Source organism: Natrix helvetica (genome assembly GCF_964273705.1).
Source record: "Natrix helvetica genome assembly, chromosome: 1".
NCBI classification, from domain to species: Eukaryota; Metazoa; Chordata; class Lepidosauria; order Squamata; family Natricidae; genus Natrix; species Natrix helvetica.
This window is the reverse complement of record NC_138548.1, coordinates 215,957,711-215,979,516: the sequence shown is the minus strand read 5'-3', so window position 1 is coordinate 215,979,516 and position 21,806 is coordinate 215,957,711. Positions and strand designations below refer to the sequence as shown.

Here is a 21,806-nt window from a genome sequence, read left to right as displayed (position 1 = left end):
ACATTTTCTCTATGTTCAGTATCATCTCCTTCAAATCTATGTTATTTTATTTGTTTCCAATTGAAAAATTCAGCCTTCTTTTAAAAATTAGTCACAAATTATAACTAAGGTCATATTTTTTGTATTCCCTTTTATCTCTGATTTTTTAAAATTCCTAATCTATACATTTTAAACTGCAAGACCTTTTTTTGGCAGAAACTTAACTTTAACATTGTTAAAGCTATGTACCATCTTTGCAAGGGCACGCTGCATGAGCTCAATGCGTTTGGATTTAAAAATAGAGAAGCCAAAATTTCTAGATTTGCAGAACTTCAGCAAATGATGTATTTCCTTTCATAGCTACTGTTGCACAACACAAAATAACAAAATGGTTAAATTTACATTTACGTGCCCTGAATGAACCAACATGCTTATTTCATCATCCAATGACCCCAGAACATGGGTTCACTTAAATATGGATACGTGTGCCATGCAAGCATAGCTAATAGATAGATAGATAGATAGATAGATAGATAGATAGATAGATAGATAGATAGATCTTATGTGGTTATGTGAGATTCACAGCCTTTGGGGCTGGTTGGTAGCTCAACAGCTCGAGTCCTAACCAAGGACCTAGGAACTGTTAAGGTAACGTTGGAGGATATAAGCTGTTCCAATTGTATCACAGCGGCCAGTTGTTTCGCTGGATTTGGCATTGATTACTAGTCGGGCCCCACCCAGGGGCCTAGGACGTCGTAACGTATTTTCGTAATATACGTGCAGATCCAAGCAGTGCAGCTTTTTGCATTTGACTGATGGTGATTTTGTCAAGTTTTAACCGTTTTAAATGTAATTCCAGTGCTTTTGGAATAGCACCCAGTGTGCCGATTACCACTGGAATTACCACTGCTGGTTTGTGCTATAATAGTTGAATTTCAATTATTAAGTCCTGGTATTTCGCGATTTTTTCATGTTCCTTCTCGTTTACCCTGCTATTACCTGGTATTGCGATGTCTATGATTGTAACCTTATTTTTCTCAACCAGTGTGATGTCTGGTGTGTTATGCGCCAGTATTTTGTCCGTTTGTATACGAAAATCCCATAGGATCTTGACCATCTGATTTTCGGTGTCTTTTTCAGGCCTATGTTCCCACCAGCTTGTTGTTGTTTTAATATTATAATTTTTGCACAAATTCCAGTGGATCATCATCATCATCATCATTATTATATACTTTATTCATTAAACATGAAGGTCAGCCAACTGAACATTCAAAAATGCATTACAAATACCAGTAACTGGTTCTAATGGTTGATACGGTTTGCTGCCAGTGTCCTAGGTATCAACCAAGTACCTTCTTAAAATATAAGATGTTCCGAGTAGCGCAGTTTTTTGCAGTTCATCTGGTGTTATTGCAGGAAGCTGCAATTTGTTGATGCATCTTGTAAAATTCTTCGATATGATGCCAAGTGCCCTGATGACAATGGGTATCACTGTTACATGTTTCATCCATAGCATGATGATGATGTGCTATTCGCATTTTTACTTGTAATGGCATAACTATTCCTCCTCGAACCGCGCCTCCGTCCTTTGGGGTATACTTATAACGTCCATGCCCATGTTACAGCTTGGAAATTAACAACAGAACTACGACTCCCAGCGTGCACCGGAGCAACCACAATGCATTGAAGGGTATCGAGAGAGAAGCTGCAAAGTCTTACGGGATGCGTAGTCTTCTGTTCAATGTTGCTTTGTGGCGGCAGTCTTCGTGTGGACTCCAGCATCCAGGATGCGCCTCGTAGCCTTTTCGAGGCGGCCGGAGACTATCGCTTCCTCTCTCCCGGCCTTTGTGAGCCGGACTGGAGGGTGGAAGGAGTTGTGGCGGCGGCGGCGGGGCAGGAGGAGGGAATGAGCGAGGAGGAGGAGGCGGAGGAGCCTTGCGGGAGCCCGAGGAGCTGCGGCAGCTTCCCCTGGTGAATAACCCCGCCTCTTTGGGGCCGTTGCTAGGAGACGGAAGGGGCAAGCCCCGCCCCTTGCACCCCCACTCCCCCTTCCTCAAGGCCGCGTTTCGGGTTCACGTGCGACGATCCAAAGGGCCCCCCGAGGCCCTACCTGCCATGATGGGTCACCGGGCTCTGGCAGTATAAGGCGTGTTTGGGGCGAGATATCCTGGGCCTTGGACAGCCAGCAGCCGCCATGCATTCGTGGAAAAAGAAACCATCTCGTTAGTTTAGTTAACAGCATCCCCCAACCCCACCCCAGCATGCCGCTGGATAAGGATGATGAGAACTGAAGAAGTCCTACCTGGGCTTGGCATGGCAGGGTTAAACTTTGTTATGGCTGCTGTCCCATCTTGGGGGGGGGGGGGGGGGGATCGAGTTCTGTGGGACATTCCCGATCAGCAGAAGGAAAGCAGAAGTTGGGGTGGGGGTGGGGGTCAGGGAAAGAATGGGGCAGAGCTTTGAATTAATCAGAATCTGCACTTTTTAATACACGGGACAGGTTTAGCTGATGTGATCGTTCATAATGTATACGGTCATTGTGTGTGCTATTCTCATGCGGCTGGTCTGGGCTTAGAAGATAAGCAGGGATGGGCCTGGAAGGCCACCAGGAAAGCTCATTTCCATACTTAAGAAAACAGTATAATTAAGTCCATATTTGTCCCCAGGATTGAAGCTTAAACTTGAGGATATCTTCAACCTTGCTGCCTTAAAAGCAGGAATAGGACTGGATAAAAATAGAAGACTTTATTGGTCAAGTGCAATAAGACGCACAAAGAATTTGTCTCTGGTGCATAAACTCTTAGTGTACATGCAAAACAACAAAGTAATAATACTCAGAATAACAAAATAACATTCAGAATAATTATACTAATAAGAGAAGGTAGTGTAATAGATGAGAAGGAGAATAGTAATACAGCCTTATTATATGGGCAAATATACTTAGATAAATAGGTTTCTTGGACTGTAGTCCAGTTGGTTCCAAAACACTGGCTTATGTGGTATCAATGATTTCTGTGCATTAGAAATAAACGATACCTCCAGGTTTAATCAAAGCAGTCATAGGGGTGTAAATTTGTGGTTTCTATTCTACTTGAATTGACTCTATTCTCATTGGATTTTTCTTCAGATGAAGATGGGAGAGTTCATTTTGTAGTAAATCTTTTAATGAAGAGTTTAATCCTGTTGACATTGGGGAACTCACTATGGAAATTTAGTTGCTTCTGTCAGTGGTAAAGTTGGATATATTTTGGAATGGGGTTGAAAGAAAGACAATCATTCTTTGTTATACAATAGTCTTCCTCAATCTGGTGCTCTCTGTGTATATTGAGCTACAACTTTTAACACCTCTGGTAAATTGTGTTAGCTGAGGAGTCAAAGTTGTTTCCCAACATATCTGGAGGGTATCAAGTTGGGAAAAGTTGCTGTAAAGTATGAGATCACAGCAGATATAGAAACATTGAAAACAGGCAAGAATAGCTCTAATATTCATCTCAATCTCCATGCTTCCCTCAGTATAGAGCAAATGCTGGCGTCCAATCCTGGCAAGACCCCGATCAGCCTGCTACAAGAGTATGGGACACGCATAGGCAAAACACCCGTCTATGACTTACTGAAAGCTGAAGGACAAGCACATCAGCCCAACTTCACCTTTCGTGTCACAGTTGGTGACATCAGCTGCACCGGTTAGTTGCGGTAAAGAATAAGTATACTGATGAACCAGTTTACCTTATTTTTCATTGGTCTTTATGAGACTAGGCTGAAGCTGCCATAGCTAAACATGAAAAGTAGGTACAGAGTAGACAAAAGCAAGGAATCTTATCTAAAAAAATCCTTAGGGGAAGTAATTAAGAAGGAACTCGGTCATTAAGGAAACCTAAGAAAAAATGTCACCTGAATCAGACAAAAGAAATTGGGCCTGAGCATATGGAAAATCCCTCCTCAAGTCCTCCTAATAGCTACCAGACTTCTGAATTAATAAAGCAAGGTGTCAGTTGTCCAACTAGTGAACCCAAATGAAGGAAACACTCTCGGGAGCTTTGAATTCCCAAAAGTAAAACTTTATTGGATTCACCATATTGGTATTGAAGAAACAAAGCCAGCTTTGGTTTCCCCGCACAATTGCTTGCCTAGTTAAACAATAGCTTCCCCGTTTCCCCACCCCTGGGTGATCACATTTGTCCAATTATAAGGTGTCTGTTTGTTATGGGAACAGTACGTCTCTTTGTCCAGCACCTGCAGTGTGACCTTGATGGTTTCCATGCTCTCACAATCTCCGCATACATTCTCATCATTCCATTTCCCCCTTCCCTTCCACCAGTTCATTGGCAAGTTGAGACACATTAAACTTTGAAAGAGGGAAAGCGGTTCAATCTTGACACAATGACTTTGGAAGATTAACAGGGGTCCTGAAGCCCTTACTCTTTGAGTTATCTTTGGATCCAGACTTTTGCCCCTCTGGCTAGTGGTGCCAGCCTAGTTGAGAAGGCTGTGAGTAAGTGTGCATGATATGTGCGGGCAAGTGAAATAAAACAAATATAAATATTGTAACCAGTAAATGTTTGCTGACTTTGCCTTAAATTGTGTCCCAATTCACAATATCATTTAGACTTGGGAATAATTCTTAAAAAAACATCTGCAATAATAGATCCCCCAGGTCCTCCCTGTAAAAATACAAATGTCCCCTGGTGGTTAGTAATGGATTTTTGAAGTCCAGAACTGGTAGCTCTATACCAGTGGCGCTCCAACTTCGTGATCCTTTGATCCCCCCCTGAATTTTTCAATGAGTATATGTGCAACTTCCCTTTGAATAAAACTAATGATTTAATTGATGTTAGGATAGGATAACGAATAAATAGATTGCTTATAATAAAATGAGCATTTAATATGCATTTTTAATGTATCTGTCACAGCAGCTTTTAAACTTTGTTGTATTGCAATTGTACAGTATGCTAGGCAAAATGAGAAAAGGAGGCTCAGAATTTTATTTATTTATTATTCGTATTTATAGACCGCCCCCTCTCCCGAAAGGGACTCGAATGAGTTTTAATGCTATTAAAGTCTATTCAGGTTTTTTTTTAAAGGTATGACCTCCCTCAAGTTATTTGCAATTCTTCCTTGGGGTGGGTGGGGAGATGTCCTGAGCCCCAGTTTGGGAATCCCTCCTGTAACCTGTTTAACTCCTCCTTACTAAAGCTATGTAGGGCTAGGCCAAACCTAATGGAAAATGTCAGGGATCCCCATGTGTGGCCCCTTGATCTCTACCACGTGGCAGGAAATGATAAATGGTTCATTCTTAGAAGTTCTCATTCTGACTTTGGCTTGGTATCGGCATCTCTTTCCTTCCTGTTTTTAGGCCAAGGACCTAGCAAAAAAGCTGCCAAACATAAGGCGGCAGAAGTAGCACTCAGGCTCCTGAAGGGAGAAAACATGTTAGAGCCGACACCGCTGGATGAAGCCAGGTGAGGGACTCGCCTGCTTGGGATAGTTCTAGAGATCCCAGATGCTCTTTAAGAATTATCAGGGCATCCTCTATCTATAGTATTGTTTATACTTTGTTCATCTCAAAAACTTAAAAATGTGTGTCTAGTTTGGATAAAGATGGAGATTTTCTTACTATTGGTGATGATGGGCAGGTAAATAAGCCCCTGATATACTAATATTTAGGGATGTGGCAGCTCAGTGGCTAAGATGCTGAACTTGTCGATCAGAGAGGTCGGCAGTTTGACGGTTCGAATCCCTAGCGCTGCATAATGGAGTGAGCTCCCGTTACTTGTCCCAGCTTCTGCCAACCTAGCAGTTTGAAAGCATGTAAAAATGCAAGTAGAAAAAATAGGAACCACCTTTGGTGGGAAGGTAACAGTGTTCCATGCACCTTTGGCGGTTAGTCATGCCAGCCACATGACCACGGAGACATCTTCAGACAGCGCTGGCTCTTCGGCTTTGAAACGGAGATGAGCACCGCCCCCTAGAGTCAGGAACAACGAGCACATATGTTCGAGGGAAACCTTTACCTTTATACTAATATTTGGGGTATATTTGAGGAAGCTATCAAAGACCATAAGGACTGCAGAGCTTTAAAGGGTTTAAATCGGTGATGGGTTCCGGATTCCATTCCAACCGGTACCATTCCATTCCGGCGTCATCCACATGGACATGCGCAGTGCGCACATGCGTTGTACTTGCCTGCGGCGCTTCCGCAAGCCTCCGCGATGCTCCAGCTGCTCAGCGGAGCATCGCGCAGGCACTGCGCCATGCGCGTGCGCGGAAGGACAGGTAAGCAGCTCCGGTACCGGGGCGTACTGCCTGCAACCCACCACTGGTTTAAATGATCTTCATGTTCTCCCTGCCCCACAGCTGAGCAAGCCTCTAGGTTGGTTGTTCTGACACAGGATTACAATAGTACTGGCAATGCTATATTTCCACCGGTACTCTGTATTTATTCATTATTGAAAGATAACTAGTTCTATTTTGACAAATCGGTAACCAAGTGCTGGAATTAGACAAGGCGGCAATATATTTGTTGCACTGTTGAAAGCATTAAACATTATTTGAAAACATTTGTTTTAAATCTGCACTCTGAACTTTTCCATCTATGTTTCTTCACTTTGCATCACAATACTTGGCTTTTCCTGGGCCAAAGTGTGACATATCGTTGATCAAGCTCTACTGCAAGTCACATTGAGATTTCATTTTCTCTTGATGTTCTACTGTGTGCTACTGAGTTGATTCAGCACATGGATCTACGGAGTGCTTTTTACACTACCAGTCAGCTGAATTAACTACTGAACTAACTCAATTTCTAGGTTCACGCAATACACTGAACCATAAACGAATAGAGTGGCTGGGTTCACACAGCACATTGAACTAGACACCAGATAGAAACCTTTGCCTCAGCAGGTTGTATAAATCTGTTATTATGGGATCAGAGTAGTTTAACAGTTAGATATTAAGCAATAAAAGGAAGCTTGGGTAGAGGAAATATTCTGGAAGGACAAAAGTAATAAAGTAGATTCAGAAATTCAAGTTTGGCAATCTCTGACTTCATTTCAAAAGCTTTTCCTAATGTATGGATTTCTGCTACTGAACGTGCTTTAATGTTTTCACTTTGTACTTTCAAGCTCTCTTTCTCTAGAGCCCTTGGCTCTGACCACTGTTCCGGTGGCTGTGCCTGTGCCCATCCTACCAGCCTCCTCTCCAAGGTAATGGGATAATTACTGAAGCGAAAGCACAAAGGGTGAGCTGCCCAACAGCTCTAAACTCTTCCTGTTTCCCTAAAGCCCAGGACTGCTCTGCTAGAACAAGCTGGGTTCTCCTGTGTTGCTGGTGCTTGTTATTTCAGTTTTGTCCCTGTGGCTCTTCATAGACTCCCAACAGTCTTCCCCATCGTGTTCTTTAGATGGTTTGGATTTCAGTTTCTTGAATTCCAAGCTAGCATGGGTTTTCTGGAGCAGAGGTCCAACTCACTTGGAAGCCTCGAGATTGGGAAGGATTGGGTAGACATAGAGGATGCAGATATATGGAAGGCACTCCATTTTGTTTGCTACTCAATACTCTGAAATTAGGTATGCAGGTCTGGTTTGCTGTTGGAAATACCAGCAAATAGTTCTTATGTGATACACAACTGTTTATTGTGAATGAATTTTCCCCTCCAACCTAGTGTCAGAGTACCAACCCCTAAGAAAAGCAGGAGCCTCAAGCCAGTTTTCAAGGAAAATCCCGTTATTTATTAGGAGTGCCATATCAGCACGGACTTAGTGAAGCCAGCTCTGACCCCACTCAGTTGGCGCCCCACCTCTGACCCTGTTTCTCTCCCCCCCACCAAGCTGTGTCATCAGTCCCATTCCCCATCAAAGCAATTTTGTGGGTTGTAGAAGTCACTCCCTCTAGCTGTTCCTGGTTTCTGTGAAGATGGCCTTGACTTTGGCTAGCTAGTATATGTGTTGTTTTGACTGAGGTGCAAATTTTTCGATGCAGCTGCAAGGCTCGTTTCCCCCCATCCCCCTGCCTATGGCAACTTGGGAGCCGGCTAGAGAAGCTTCACGAGTTGACAGCTACACTGATTGGCTTATGCTTTTCTTTGCAGTCAAATGTAGATCCCAGGCAAAGCTTTTCTTTCTGAGGGCCCTTCAGGCAGCTCCCTGGAAAAAAAATTACTGTGCCCTTAATTAGCAGCGTGCGAGTGAGTGTGCATGAGGTATCTGAGTTAGCAACACTTTGGGGGAGAAGAATTTTTTATTTTGTGTCACCTTTTACTCAGAAGTTCTCCGCTGGACATAAAATCCCCCGTATCCCCACAACAGTCTGAGTGCAATCCAGTTGGGGCCTTACAGGTAAGCAGTTTTCTTGGCTGTGATGTATTTGCAACCTCAGGTACTTTCTGCTGGCAGCATTGGTCAGCTTCCCTCAATCTGGGTGCTGTCCCAGTTAGATAAAAAATCATGGTAATGGAAAATGTTGGAGAACTTTTTATATTTTAAGAATACTAGAATGATATATGCAATACTTTAAGGGTTTAGCATTGTTAAACAGATTAGAACGATATAATGGAATGATGATGTATGATCTCAATATATAGAATATTCTGTTTAAAATGTAGAAATAATCATTGGCATTGAACTACTGATGCAAAATGATGATGTATGTATGAATTCCATACTTAGAATGACTCGTTTAAAATTAAGGAATAATAATTACAGTTGAATAATTGATATATAATGATAATAATGTACTTAGGTTTTATCTAATGAATAATTTGTGATTCGATACATAATTGTAAGATGTGACCATGGAAAGGATTCAGTGCTCTCAAGACCCTGATTTAAAAAAATGAGATATTAGCCAACATTTATAGGGCAGGAATAGGGAATCAACCACGAGGTCACATCCATCTGATCCTCTCAAGTAGTTCTCCAAGACTCTCAGGTGGCGGAGCAGTTTTGGGGAACGCCCAAGAACTATTTTAAGAAAACAACCTGTCAATATGTATGGGTCTTTTGGGATCATGCTTTTTAGTCAGAAGGAACATGGGCTTGCTGTAGCTCTGGAATAAAACCAGTCACATACCCCATCTCAAAAGATGTGGTCAATGGTAAATTAAATCAGTTTTCTCAGCCCTCATATTGCAAGTAAAACCCATTTATTGTGGCCCTAGCTTTCCAAGTTGTCTTGATCCAACCTGTACCAATAGCAATAGCACATAGGCTTATATACCACTTCGCAGTGCTTTTACAGCCCTCTAAGCAGTTTAGAGCCAGCGTATTGCCCCCAACAATCTGGGTCCTCATTTTATCCACCTCGGAAGGATGGAAGGCTTAGGCAACCTTGAGCCAGTGAGATTTGAACTGCCAAACTGCTGTCAGCCGGTGGTCAACAGAAGTAGCCTGCAGCAATACTGCATTGTAACCACTGTGCTACCACAGCTGCTGGTGGTAACAATATTTGACCATAGCAAAGATTAGTTAATGCTAGCTTGAGTCTTCTTCCAGTTATCAGCCAAATGTATGTTAATGCAACCATTATACTAACTGATGGTTGCATTATACTATATACTCTATCTACTAGAGTTTCTAAATACAGTAATACAGTAAATACAGTTTCTTTACAAATACCAAAAGAACAATGATGGCCAGATCTGCCACTCCCATTAAGAATCCAGAGAGGAATGTTTTTTCTAATCTGCCTCTTTCCCCAGGAACTGGTGGTGCAGAAGGGCTGGCGGCTCCCAGAATACACTGTCACTCAGGAATCTGGGCCAGCACACCGCAAGGAATTCACCATGACTTGTCGTGTTGAAAGGTTTATTGAAATAGGTATACTATCATAAGATAGACATTGTATAAAAGGGGCATAGTATCCTCCCTTCAGTGTGACTGCAGGGTCCCATCAAACTGTAGATCATATCGTGATATATGTGTGTGTGCGTGTGTGTGTGTGTATGTATGTATGTATATATATATATGGATATATGTATATGTATGTATACATATACATATGCATATATATATGCTGGTCTTGTTATATTCGGGTCTTTTCCCGTGTAAGATTGAGATTCTCTTGGCAACGTTTCGGCGAAGTCCCACTCACCATCTTCAGGCTGGTGTTTTCGGCTGCGTGCTTGTGCGAGTAAGGCGTGGTCGGAGCTGTCGTCTTTCTATAAATCTTGGTGGGGGGTGTGGAGTGCTGGCTTTGTTGCTGTAAGTGGGTTGATTGGCTGTGTAGTTGCATCCTGATTGGTAGATGGAGTTGATGTTTGTCGGCTGTTTCGTATCATCCTGTATGACTGAGGTGCTGGCTGTGTGTCCGTTGTTCTTTTGTGTTGTAACGACCCGGGTGGTGGGTGGAGTTCGTTGGTTTCCAGATGTCTGGTAGGCGGGAGTTATGGTCACGTAACAAAGGCAGCACTCCACCACCCCCCACCAAGATTTATAGAAAGATGACAGCTCCGACCACGCCTTACTCACACAAGCACGAAGCCGAAAACACCAGCCTGAAGATGGTGAGTGGGACCTCGCCGAAACGTTGCCAAGACAATCTCAATCTTACACGGGAAAAGACCCGAATACAACAAGACCAGCATACCTACACCCGTGAAAATCTACAAAAACAAACAAATGTGTGTGTGTGTGTGTGTGTGTGTGTATGTATATGATGCTGTGCTTCAATGGTTAGATGGCCTAGAGCTGAATATAGAACTTTTTAACATTCATATTTTACCGTGTTTTTTACAATCTAGGTGAAATCTTAATACATATTGCAAGTCCATGTATGATATGTCATATGCTAAATAAATAACTATCATAAGATGTTAGCGAAGAATTTAAATCCACCATGATTAATCTGTTTAGTTCTTAATTCCTTTTTATTGTGTAGATGTTGTTTACTCCTTCAGGAATCCCACTGGGATTTTTGAAATCTTTTTAAAAGAATGGGAAACTTCCCAATAACAGGTCTAAAGTGGAAGGAGGAATTGTGCCCTTATAAAACAAGATGGGGGAAATCAAAAGGCAATGCACAAAAGCATCTTTCACTCACAGACACCCAATTAAATATACAGGAATGTACAGTATAAGATTTTCCAGGGAGCTGGCTGAAAGGCCCTAAAAAAACTTTATAGTCTTTATAACCTATGGCTGTATATTCAGCGTTTGGGGTGAATCTAGTTTAGGATCAGTATATCAGTTCTGTTTTCAAATTGCTATTCCAACTTTCCTTTTCCCTCCAGGGAGTGGCACTTCCAAAAAACTAGCCAAACGCAACGCTGCAGCAAAGATGTTGGTTCGAATCCACAACGTTCCTCTGGATCCACGGGAGGGGAGTGAGGCTGAAATGGAAGAGGACCAGTTTTCTATTGTGAGTCTTGATATAACAATGCAATATAGAGGGGGAAAAGACCAAAGTCTCTCTAAATGAGGGGGGGAGGGTATTTAAACTAAGAAGTTGGTTCACTGATAATCCTGCAAAAAATGCAAGGCATCTGTTCCAAAAAGCAGATGTAAAACTCAGCAAACAGCAAATATTCTGCCCAAGACATTGTGAAGCTTATACCAACCCTTGCATTGTTAAAGATAGTAGCTTGCCACGAGTATCCTCCTGTGGCTCTGCGAAAATTTATCTCAAGGATGTAAAAGTTTTTCACGACTTTGGTCGGCATTTTGGCTTGCACCGGGCCACATTCCCAAAAATTAGATAAGAGAAAAACTAAATTGGTTTTAAATGTTATTAGTAGTTTCCCAAGAATATAATGAATTTTTTTATAGATTTAGAAGGCTATACTGCTCCTCTGAAAAATAATAAATAATAATAATAATAAAGAGACAATAAAAAGCACACATGTACCTTGGGAAAAGACAATCCCTTGGAACAAATGAAATTGCATAAGGGGCCAGCCCCCAACTTAACCCAAGGCCTGGAGGAAAAATCACAGTGTCAGCCACATTAATCCCTAGAGGGATGCTGTTCTAGAGGGCAGGCACCACAACAAGAAAACGTGGTCCCAACACAACGGATTGTCTAATTGAGGGAGCCCAGGGCACATCCATTCTCTTCACTTATCTGCTATTTATCCCAGACAGGCAAAAACCGTAAGAGAAAGTGATGTTTCAGGTAGTCCGGCTGCATAGGAGGTAACCAGGATCTTGAATTGCACCCAGGTGCCTACTGGTAACCCGTGCAGCTTGTGGAGGAGCAATGCCCCGTGTTAACAGGCACAAATAATCATAACCACTCATGGATAGGTCCAAATAGACATTTTATTGTTGATCACATATATTACAAGAATCTCACCGGATGATTTGCCTTCCTTTGGGAAATTGCAGATGTTGACCTGTGGGTTTGAACTCAGATCTATTTCGCCTCCCAACAGACTCTAAATTGGAATGTCTCTTTACTCTTCCTAGAAGGGCTCCCTCCCTTTCAGCCGGTGGTTCTGCCGCATTTCAGCATACAGCATTGAGACATGGCTGTTACAGCTTCTACAGTTTTAGTCTGGACTCAATAGTTATAGCTTTTGAATGCTCCACAAGGGCAGCCTTCATGTAAGGCAGATTGTAATAGCCCACTTGTGGGTGACTAGGGCTCTACCATCAGGAGGTCCTGCTTGTCCAAAAATAGATGCATTGGGCACACAAGATGAATGTGGCTTGTATATAATTTTGTCCCTAAAATACAATTTAGTGACAATTTTGGAGGTTTCCCGTGAGTCAGAGACATCCCATGCATTGTTTTCACCCAATTGGGAAAGCTAGTTGAACAATATGATAGAAAACATAGCAGAAACTGGTGCCCTTTGAATGTGCAGCTGAAGACTGGTGGATTCTTCTCCTCTTCTCTTCTGATTCATGGTTAGAACAAGGCTAAAGATTTGCCCTTCCATTTCCCAGGCTTTTGTGTATGCGCAGAAGTATTCTTATACAGGCAGAAAGGAAGAGAAAGAAGGTAATGAAGTGCTATGCTGGGCAGCTTTATAGCTTGTAATTTGAATACCAGTTTACTTCTTAATGGGATGGAGTAAATCTTTTGTCTTTGCCTTAAGTAGCAAAATATCTGGGGTAAATTCTGCTCAGTCATCCAGTCTAAGAACAGAATATACATACTCTCTCCAGTTCGCCATCCATGGACCTCAAAGGTTTGGTATCCATATAAAAGTCATTGGGATCAGAAATATGGCCTGAATTTCCCAGAATGCATTGGGGTCTGGGTTCAAAGAGTTGAACTCCAAGGGCAATGTTGCATTTCCCCTTAATGCTGTAAGATCCTTTTTTTTTCAGTTATGTCGTCAGATTTCTGCATCTTGGGCGTCTTGAATGTTAGAACTTGGAGTACTGTAATCTGATAACTTAAGGCAAGCAATTCCCATTCCCAGATCCTGCAGGGAGGTAGCTGCTGATTTTTAGATGAAGGGCTGGGTTCCCTATCCTGTTTCTCTGAAATAAGACCTCCCCGGATAATAAGCCCAATTGGACTTTTGAGCGCATGAGCTAAAATAAGGCCTCCCCAAAAAATAAGCCTTCCCAAAAATATTGCAACACAGCAGCAGCCATGAGGTGACCATGCTCACCACCTCCTGCAACTCAAAAATAATAAGACCTCCCCAAAAATAAGGCCAAGCGCTTATTTCAGGGGGTCAGAAGAAAATAAGACCCTGTCTTATTTTCGGGAAAACACGGTAGAAATTTAGTAAAGAACAAAGATAGAAAAAACTAAGGATAATTGTGGAAGAGCAGAAGAAAGACTATTAACTTCTGTATGCTGAAATCTGTGAAAGAAACAGAACCTCCATGAACATTTTTTCCTACTTAGATTGCAGGAACCAAACTGGATGGGATGAAAAGTCGGGGATCCGGTTGTACCTGGGATTCCCTGCGCAACTCAGTGGGAGAGAAGATTCTTCATCTGAAGAACCACCGAATCTTCAACACCGGGTTCTGCAACCTCTTGAAGGAACTCTCCGAAGAGCAGAGTTTTGATATCAGTTACCTTGATATTGGTAAGGAATGAGGCAGAGATTAGAGTTAATAAAGGTTGTGTGAATTTTCCCCTCCCTCCTGTACACTGCAGGCAGTCCTTATTTAGTGCCTGCTTCATTTAGTGACCATTTTTACAATGGTGATTTTAAAAAGTACCTTTACAACCAGTCCTTGGATTTAGGACCTTTGCAGGTCTGTAAAATAAAGGGAAGCTGAAGTAAGATCATAAGCACAGGAGTGGTTTCATCTGCTTCGCTTAATGACTGAGTTGCTGGTTCCAACTGTAGACACTCAGTGAGGATGGCCTTATGTATTTGTCCATTTACAAATGCCACTTTGTGTTTCCCAATTGCACAGTGAGCAACTGGGTGGCTGAAAGCAAATGTAGCCAGGCAAGCTTAGAATTATCCTTTAAAGTCAGAGATAACTTGGATTTACATGGGTCACATCTATGTTTGGCTTCATGAAAGAGAAATATTGACATGGAACACAAACCAGACAAGGTCAGGAATTTGGTACTGCAATGTTGGTCTGCTTTAATTTAGGTATATATTTATTAGATGTAAAAGAGGAAAATATTGAAGCGATCACCAAGTCAGGCAGATTTTTGTTCATCTATTTTGACAAGTATGTCCTGCTACCTTTTAGGAATGACAGCATTATACTCTGGTACAATGAACTTAAGCAGGCTGCTCCTGCTTGCTTTTTAAAGGGCCATGGTCATTATATAGTGCAGACTTTAGTTCTACAAGGATCATGTATTTGCTCTTGAGCAGAATTGCGTTTTAAAATATCTAATTTAAATTCTAATTCAATCAGCAAAATTAGATTACATTGTACTAAACTAATGCATCGTTTCTAAAAGTAGTTTCAAAACAAGAATGGAAATATGTGTTTCAGCGCTACAGAAACACAGTTGACAAACCTATTCAGCCTGTTAAGGTAGGGTTTTCCCAACCTTTAAGATTAGAAGGAGTAATAGAAATGGAAAAGAAGAATTAGTTTAGTGATTAGACATTTTGCCGTATTACACACATCCTGGTGTTTCATTTGAGAATAGGTTTGCCTTCCCCAGATTTCTTGATGAGAATTACAAGTCTGAGTATCTTGCAGCATGTCCATAGTAGTTAAGCCACCTGGAATTTGCAATTCATCCATATCTAAAGCCAACTTGTTCCCCATCCCTTCCTTAGGCTGCTTGGTAAGTACACAACTGTAGCAAAACTTTAACACTATTGTTAAGTTCATACTAGATGAATCTATAAGTTCTTTCACTATCACAGATGTGTGCTAAGAAAACTTTCTGTAAAACCTTGTTTTAATTGCCAGGTTTGTAGATGTTGTTTATCTGTTGCTCTGCTTCTATTTGAAGAATATTTTCATCCCAATTAAGAATAATCAATATGCAGGTAGTCCTTGACCTTTGACTACCATTGAGCCCAAAATGTGTTGCTAAATGATCAGTTGTTAAGTGACTTTTGCCCCATTTTACCTTTCTTGCCAGTTGTTAAGTGAATCATTGCAGTTGTTAAATTAGTAACACAGTTAAGTGAATCTGGTTTCCCCATTGACTTTGCTTGTCAGAGAGTCGCAAAAGGCGATCACATCATCCCAAGACATTGCAGCTGTCATAAATGTGAGCAAATTGCCAACCATCCAAATTTTGATTATGTGACCACGGGGATGGTCGTGTGAAAAGTGATCATGTTACTTTTTCCAGTGCCATTGTAACTTCGAACAGCCACTAAATGAATGATTGTAAATCAAGGACTACCTGCATGAGATCATATACAGCAGGTTGCTATTTTTCTGGTTTGAGTAACAGAATGGGTATTTTCCCCCCTCACAGATGAGACGAGCATAAGTGGCCTCTACCAGTGCTTGGTGGAGCTATCTACACAGCCAGCCACAGTATGCCACGGTTCAGCCAATTCCCGCACTGCTGCCCGCGCTGATGCTGCCCACAATGCCCTTCAGTACCTCAAAATCATGGCTGGAGGCAAGTGAGAGGCATGCGCCGGGCAATGCTGCAGATCCATTGAGGAGGCCATTTTGTTTTCCTCTCATGAATCGACGCGGCAGGAAGGCAATTTGATGGGGCTGCAAGAAAGGAGGAAGGTTGGAAGAGGTTGGCTGAACTGGAAGACTTTGAAAAAGTTGGCCGAAGTTGCAGCAGTGATGGGGTTTACGGAGCCTTGTTTCCTGAGACGCAAGGACAACCCATCTGGAGGCTATCCTGCCTCTTTGCTCACTGGGGTCACCCTTGTTCTCCTCCAGGACATAAGCATCGACTGATTTCTATCATGTTTGGGAGTTGCAATAAAAAAAATGGGATTTTTTTTAAAAAATAAAAAGTTGTCCTGTTTTATCCCCAATTCTTAAAAGGAATCAGGCATGCACATACAAGAGAGCTGTACCTCCTTCACCACATGTCATAAGCCAGAAACCTTCAGACTGTTTGAGCTATTTGTGATCTCTGCTAATTTAGATGCAGTCCTGCACACTTGAGGGTGAATTAGCATCCCCTTGCCTACATGTTTAGTTTCTATCAGAAGGGTCTGTGTGTTGAGGCTGTAAATCCCACAACTGACCAACAGACTTTCTCCAGGTGATTGAAGTCCAGCAATCTATGCGAAGCCAATTTGCACCATTCAGGTTTGGAAAGGAATTTTGAATTGTTCCTCAAGCCTCACTCTCATGTTCAGAAAGCATTTTTCTTTTTTAAAACATAGTTTCAAACAATTTCGCCCCTTTTACTTAATTTTTCTAGATTGTCTTCTGTCTCCTCAAACCAATACTAGTTTTAGTAGAAATGATTTCCTCCTATATTGTGCATGTACCTGCAAGCAGTCCCAACCCAAGGAAAGAATTTGAACAGGTAACTGGTCCCGTAAACAGCAACTGTGTTTTTCTAGCACAGCTGGAGTCAGTCTGATGCTTACAGGTGATGTTGGGCTACATATCTCTTATTCTAGGAGCTGTATTATTTCAGCTACTTTGGCCATAGGTGGTATAGGATAGGATATTAATTTTTCAATGTAATGAATTCTATGCATGGTGCAAAAACCATTTTGGGGAGAATCTGGATTTTGCAATGTTTTAAAGACTCGCTCCCAGACAGGCATTGCCAAAAATCCACTACTGTGACCAACAGACATTTTTTTTTAGCATTTTCAGAGGCGGAAGAGGAAGTCTCTGCATAAAAGCAGACTTCACTTACCATAGATGTATTCGCCTATGAAGGCACCGTAATTCTTTTTCCAAATGTGCCATTCATTTTCCCCTTTAGAACTGAATGCCCTTCTCTAACAAAACACTGCAGATATTTTGAAGTACATCTCCCCTCATCCCTTTTCAATGATCCTGAAGACCAAGACCAATGAGGGTTATAGCTGAAGAAATCAATTGCAGAGAGAGTTACCTGCTAATCTACATGACAAAAGGACTGCAGTATCCTCCAAGATGTAACAATGTTGTTTTATTATTGTTGACAACAAATAAAATACAGGTCCTTAACAGGGATGGGCCACCCAGCTAAGGCTGAGTGACAAGACACAGAAATAAAGAAGCAGAAAATTAAGGTGTGGCTCCTGTCCAGTTTGCCAGGATCCAGGAAGCAATTACTTTTGGTGTTTTATTTTTTCCGGATTGCTACTTCCAGCTTCATTTTTTCTTGCCAAAGCGTTGTGGGGCAGCCATACTCAGAAATTGAGGGGCCAGAGAATCCCAAGCCCGTGGTTTGATCCGTCCAACACTTCTCAAATTGCTGGTTCTGACTTCACGGCCAAACCTATAGAAAGGATCAGAAACAGAGAGCAACGCAGAGAATGCAGTGCCTGAAAGGACAAACTGGGCCCTCTTTGGGGAAATCAGAGAAATATTCCCTCTGATAAATCATCCTATCTCCAGCAGTAGCTGGTCAGATGACTCCAGAAAGCTCAGAAGCAATGAATTATGGGTACCATTTGCCTCCAGGACTTGAGTGACTGAAGTGAATTGGATTGCGGTTCAGGAAGTAATTAGTTCTTTTTAAAGGACAGAAAGGTGAAAAGATGAAAGGCATCCCTTGTTGGAATTACACATGAATAGGGATGCCACCAGTAAGCCAGGAGTTGTATGTAGCAACAGCAGAGAGAAGCATAAAGAACTCTGTTCTGATGTCCCCATGTTTTCCCCTGCATAGCCTGGAGGCTATGAACCAAAATTAAATTTCATTTTGCCCAATTTCTGCTTTGCCGTTAGTTTCAAACCAGGATGTAACATAAACACTATTCAATTACTGAATAAACACAACAGAAAGTCAATCAGCAGTTTATTTCAAGCACAATTCCTGGCTTGTACAAAGGTGTAAGCCAGGAATTCAGTAAAATAAAACATCCTTGGTTAATTTTTCTCCTACAGCTGGAACTAGTACTTGATCTTGGTTCATCTAGCACACACATAACACACACACACACACAGACACACACACACACAGTTTGGAAAGCTCTAATTGGATAGCAATTACACATTATCTCTTGTTCTCCTTTAATTATCTCTAAATTGTGAAGCTGTTGCCTGATATTTACAATATATGCCACGGGAGGTTAATGAAATCTCTGCAATTAGCGCACCATTTGAATGAAGAGCATAGGTAGCCTTGGCAGAAGAGTAGCTGGATGTTCTATCGCAACCACTGAAAAAATGTTTTTCAAATCAAATCCAGGAAACTGACCGAAGTGAAACTTTGAAATTGCACAGAAACATGAAGTTAATGTCTTTGCTCCTATTTCACCTGAATAAATAGTTCTATTTAATAAACCTGTAATCAGTCATACCTCTGTGGCTGGAATAGGAAGGAAGGGCTGCGACCAGGTCTCTGCACAGCATGGAACAATGTTCGGAGAAGGACGCCCAGCAGATGGTCATCAGGTAAGCTCTGACCAGTGTGGTCCTCACCCTCTTGTGGCTGTAGGAAGAAAGTTCATCAGAGAATGCAACTGGACAGGAGGAGAGTTTGCCCCAAGTATAAGAGATACAACAGGTCAGATGAAGACCCAAGACAACAATAGCTCGACAGGAACAGTATGTATGCAGGTGTTGCATGCTGACTGTAGCTTCAGCTTGAAGATCTATGTATTGGAGAAGATCCATCCTGCACCATAACAACCTAAAGGCAGCAGCTTCCCTTTGCTTTCACTCTAGTGGCTGGATTCGCACAATATGCCTAGCCTGGTTAGTTAAAGATCAAAAGCTTCCATTCATGCAACATGTTATGCTTGGTTAGTTTTAATCCTAGATTGTTTTTAGATGGCAAGTTTAATATGTTGGGAAACCTACATAATGAGTTAGTGTATGTACTGTGCAAACCCCCAACCTGCATTAAGTGTGCTATGCGAACCCAGCCAAATATACCTTGCCTTTAGATTTTGATCAGCCTTCTACAACCTGGCATCTTCCAGCTGTATATGTTTACAGCTCCCATTCTCCCCAGCCAAGTTAGCAATGATAGGTTTTGAGGGCAACAGGCTGGGCAAGGCTGCTTCAGATGTAAATCTTAAAAAGTACATTCTGGTTTAATTTTTGTCCAGTACCTATAACAAGAGAAAGATTACTCTGAGTTGGATCCTGGCTATATTGTTTTTTTATTGCTCAGTTTGCATGTTTTTTTTAAATGCACAGCTAATCTGCAGCTCTTCTATTCAGCCCCCAATATGCTGTGAGTCTTTATAGGCTGCCTATCAATCCTGAATTTGCAAGGACACTTTTTGGGTAAACTGATGCCTCCATATCAGAATATGACAGACTATATCAAGCTGGAAATTCTCTTGCTGCAAACGTGTCCTTAGAGACACCAGGAAGCAAAGAATCTTGCTCTTCATTCTAGTCAGCCGAAGGTGCCTATTGATCAGCAAGACAGTTTTAAGATTGCTAAAGGGAATTTTTCTCCCATGTTCCTTTCCCAACAGCAGCCATATAACAAAAAGAACAGAATTCCTCTAAAAAGACATCCTGAAGATCATATTTATCAACCGCATAGCTTGTGGAAAAAAATTACGTAGGAAGCTATTTCCACAAATAATAGTATGGTACACCAGAAACAAGGTATATATATATATATATATACACAGTATACTATTTATCGAGTGGTCACTCATTAGAGCACATGTCCACAATACATAGGCAAACATGGATGCTTGTTTGACGAACAGCAACATATAGGCTCTCCAACCTGAACCCCCTTACACCTTTTGTTGCTGGAATCATGCTTAGAAAAAAATCTGAAAGTCTTAAATTGCCGTATTCTAAGTTGTATCCACAGCAAGCACGGTAGTCACAAAATAAATGTGTCCTAATCCACAAATAATTCCACACACTTTGCAGACTCCTTTGACAGAGCTCTATAGAATTATCCCAGATCTTTATTAGCACCAAAATTAATTACTACTTTCTTAAGACCACCTACTGAGTCCCGGAGCTGATAGCAGATAAGAGGAAGAATAATAGAAGAAACTAGAAGAAATCTGGTTTAGCCACAGAGCTTGATGGATCACAACAGGATGCTTCTTCATCCTTCTTGAGGAGTTCCCAAAGGGAAATAGAAATGAGCAAAGGCTATTAGCTATAAACCTGTCACGGTTGGGCTTATTTTTCCTCTCCTGGTGGAGCTTCGGCTAACCTTCTCACCTCCAAACTGGCAAGCTGATACCAGGATCCCCAGCCTTGTCTCTGTTGGTAGGAAAGATGCAACTGACTGTCCCATTTGGATGGGTGTAACATAGCCTGGCTATAGTGATGGGTAGTGGGACTCGGCACATCTATAGCAAAGCTTTCCTCTGCTCCAGTTCAGAGTACTTTCTCTCTCCTTCACCCACCTTGCAAGGTTGTGGTAAAGATGAAATGTGGTGGGAGTGGGAGGGCAACTGTGCACTCTGTCTAAGCTAAAATGTCTATGGAGATTCAGTCATCCAGGTCAGGGATGGAGCTCTAAAGAAGCTTCTAGCACCAGAAGCAAAACGTCTTTTAAAAAAATCCAGAAAGTCCAGTTGCCTCTTGAAAAAGCACCATGAGCTGGATGACTGAGAATCTCCATAGGCACCCGGTGTAAAGTTTGGAGAAGGAAAGGCAGCTTTGGCGCGGACTCCCAAGCCACATCCGCCTGCGGCTAAAACTTTCCCACGTGAAAAGGCGGGAAGCTGACGGAAGGCCGAAGCAGTCCCCTGCTTCCTCGGGGGGCAACTTACCATCCAGTCTAAAAACCTCTCCGGGTAGCCATTGGGTTCTTCGGCCAAGAGTTCTTGGGAGCCGAGCGCCTCCTCGAGACTCCGGACCGACCTCAGGCTGCCCGAGAGAAGCAAGGCCAGCGCTAGCAAAAGGCGGGAAGCGTCCATGGTGGAGGCCCCGCTCCTCTCGCCTCTCTGCTCCCCACCCGACCTGCTTCCCCTTCTCCTGGCAGCGCCTTTATATCTCCTGCCATCCCAGGCGCGGGGCGGAATTGATGACAGGGGTGGCAGCAGCCCATGCGGTGCGGGGCCCTGCGGCAGCTTCCCCGTGACGAGTGGAGTGGGACCGCGACGGTCCCTGACAAGAGGCGAGCGCCGGTTGCCGTCTGGGGCTGCTTGCGCGTTTATTGCGAGGATAAATCCAGCAGAATGGCTCTTTTCGGCCCTGGTGGGACGCCTCGGCTAATTGCTTGTTTACCACGCTGTGTGGTTTGCGCCGGGGAAATCGAGGCCGGCGATTGGGACGCTGACACACACACACACACACACACACACACACACACACCACCACCACCCCACACACACCCATCGTCTCCTGCAGCCGGCTTGGATTGATGGGTCTACTAGAGCCCCCCAGATATGCTTGCGTGGGACGGGGCAT

The 21,806-nt window shown here is 42.5% G+C and overlaps 2 protein-coding genes across 4 annotated transcripts; one reads left to right on the top strand and one right to left on the bottom strand.

Moving 5' to 3' along the window:
• Positions 1–1,740: 1,740 nt before the first annotated feature.
• Positions 1,741–16,297, top strand: TARBP2 (TARBP2 subunit of RISC loading complex). 3 transcript variants are annotated; one of them, XM_081939080.1, is made up of 9 exons: positions 1,741–1,950; positions 3,493–3,662; positions 5,333–5,438; positions 7,098–7,178; positions 8,240–8,309; positions 9,671–9,788; positions 11,201–11,328; positions 13,777–13,963; positions 15,793–16,297. In XM_081939080.1, the coding sequence occupies exons 1-9, from the start codon at positions 1,886–1,888 to the stop codon at positions 15,948–15,950; spliced, it is 1,083 nt and encodes a 360-aa protein (XP_081795206.1). In that variant the 5' UTR covers positions 1,741–1,885; the 3' UTR covers positions 15,951–16,297. The 3 variants fall into 3 exon arrangements, with proteins under 3 accessions (XP_081795206.1, XP_081795205.1, XP_081795207.1); XM_081939079.1 differs by having other exon boundaries at positions 1,746–1,950; positions 8,237–8,309; XM_081939081.1 differs by lacking the exon at positions 1,741–1,950 and adding an exon at positions 2,050–2,201 and having other exon boundaries at positions 8,237–8,309.
• A 1,143-nt stretch (positions 16,298–17,440) lies between these two features.
• On the bottom strand, positions 17,441–21,526 carry NPFF (neuropeptide FF-amide peptide precursor). The gene is made up of 3 exons (XM_081938274.1): positions 21,167–21,526; positions 18,761–18,891; positions 17,441–17,733 (listed from the first exon to the last, which is right to left on the bottom strand). The coding sequence occupies exons 1-3, from the start codon at positions 21,311–21,313 to the stop codon at positions 17,607–17,609; spliced, it is 405 nt and encodes a 134-aa protein (XP_081794400.1). The 5' UTR covers positions 21,314–21,526; the 3' UTR covers positions 17,441–17,606.
• Positions 21,527–21,806: the final 280 nt, after the last annotated feature.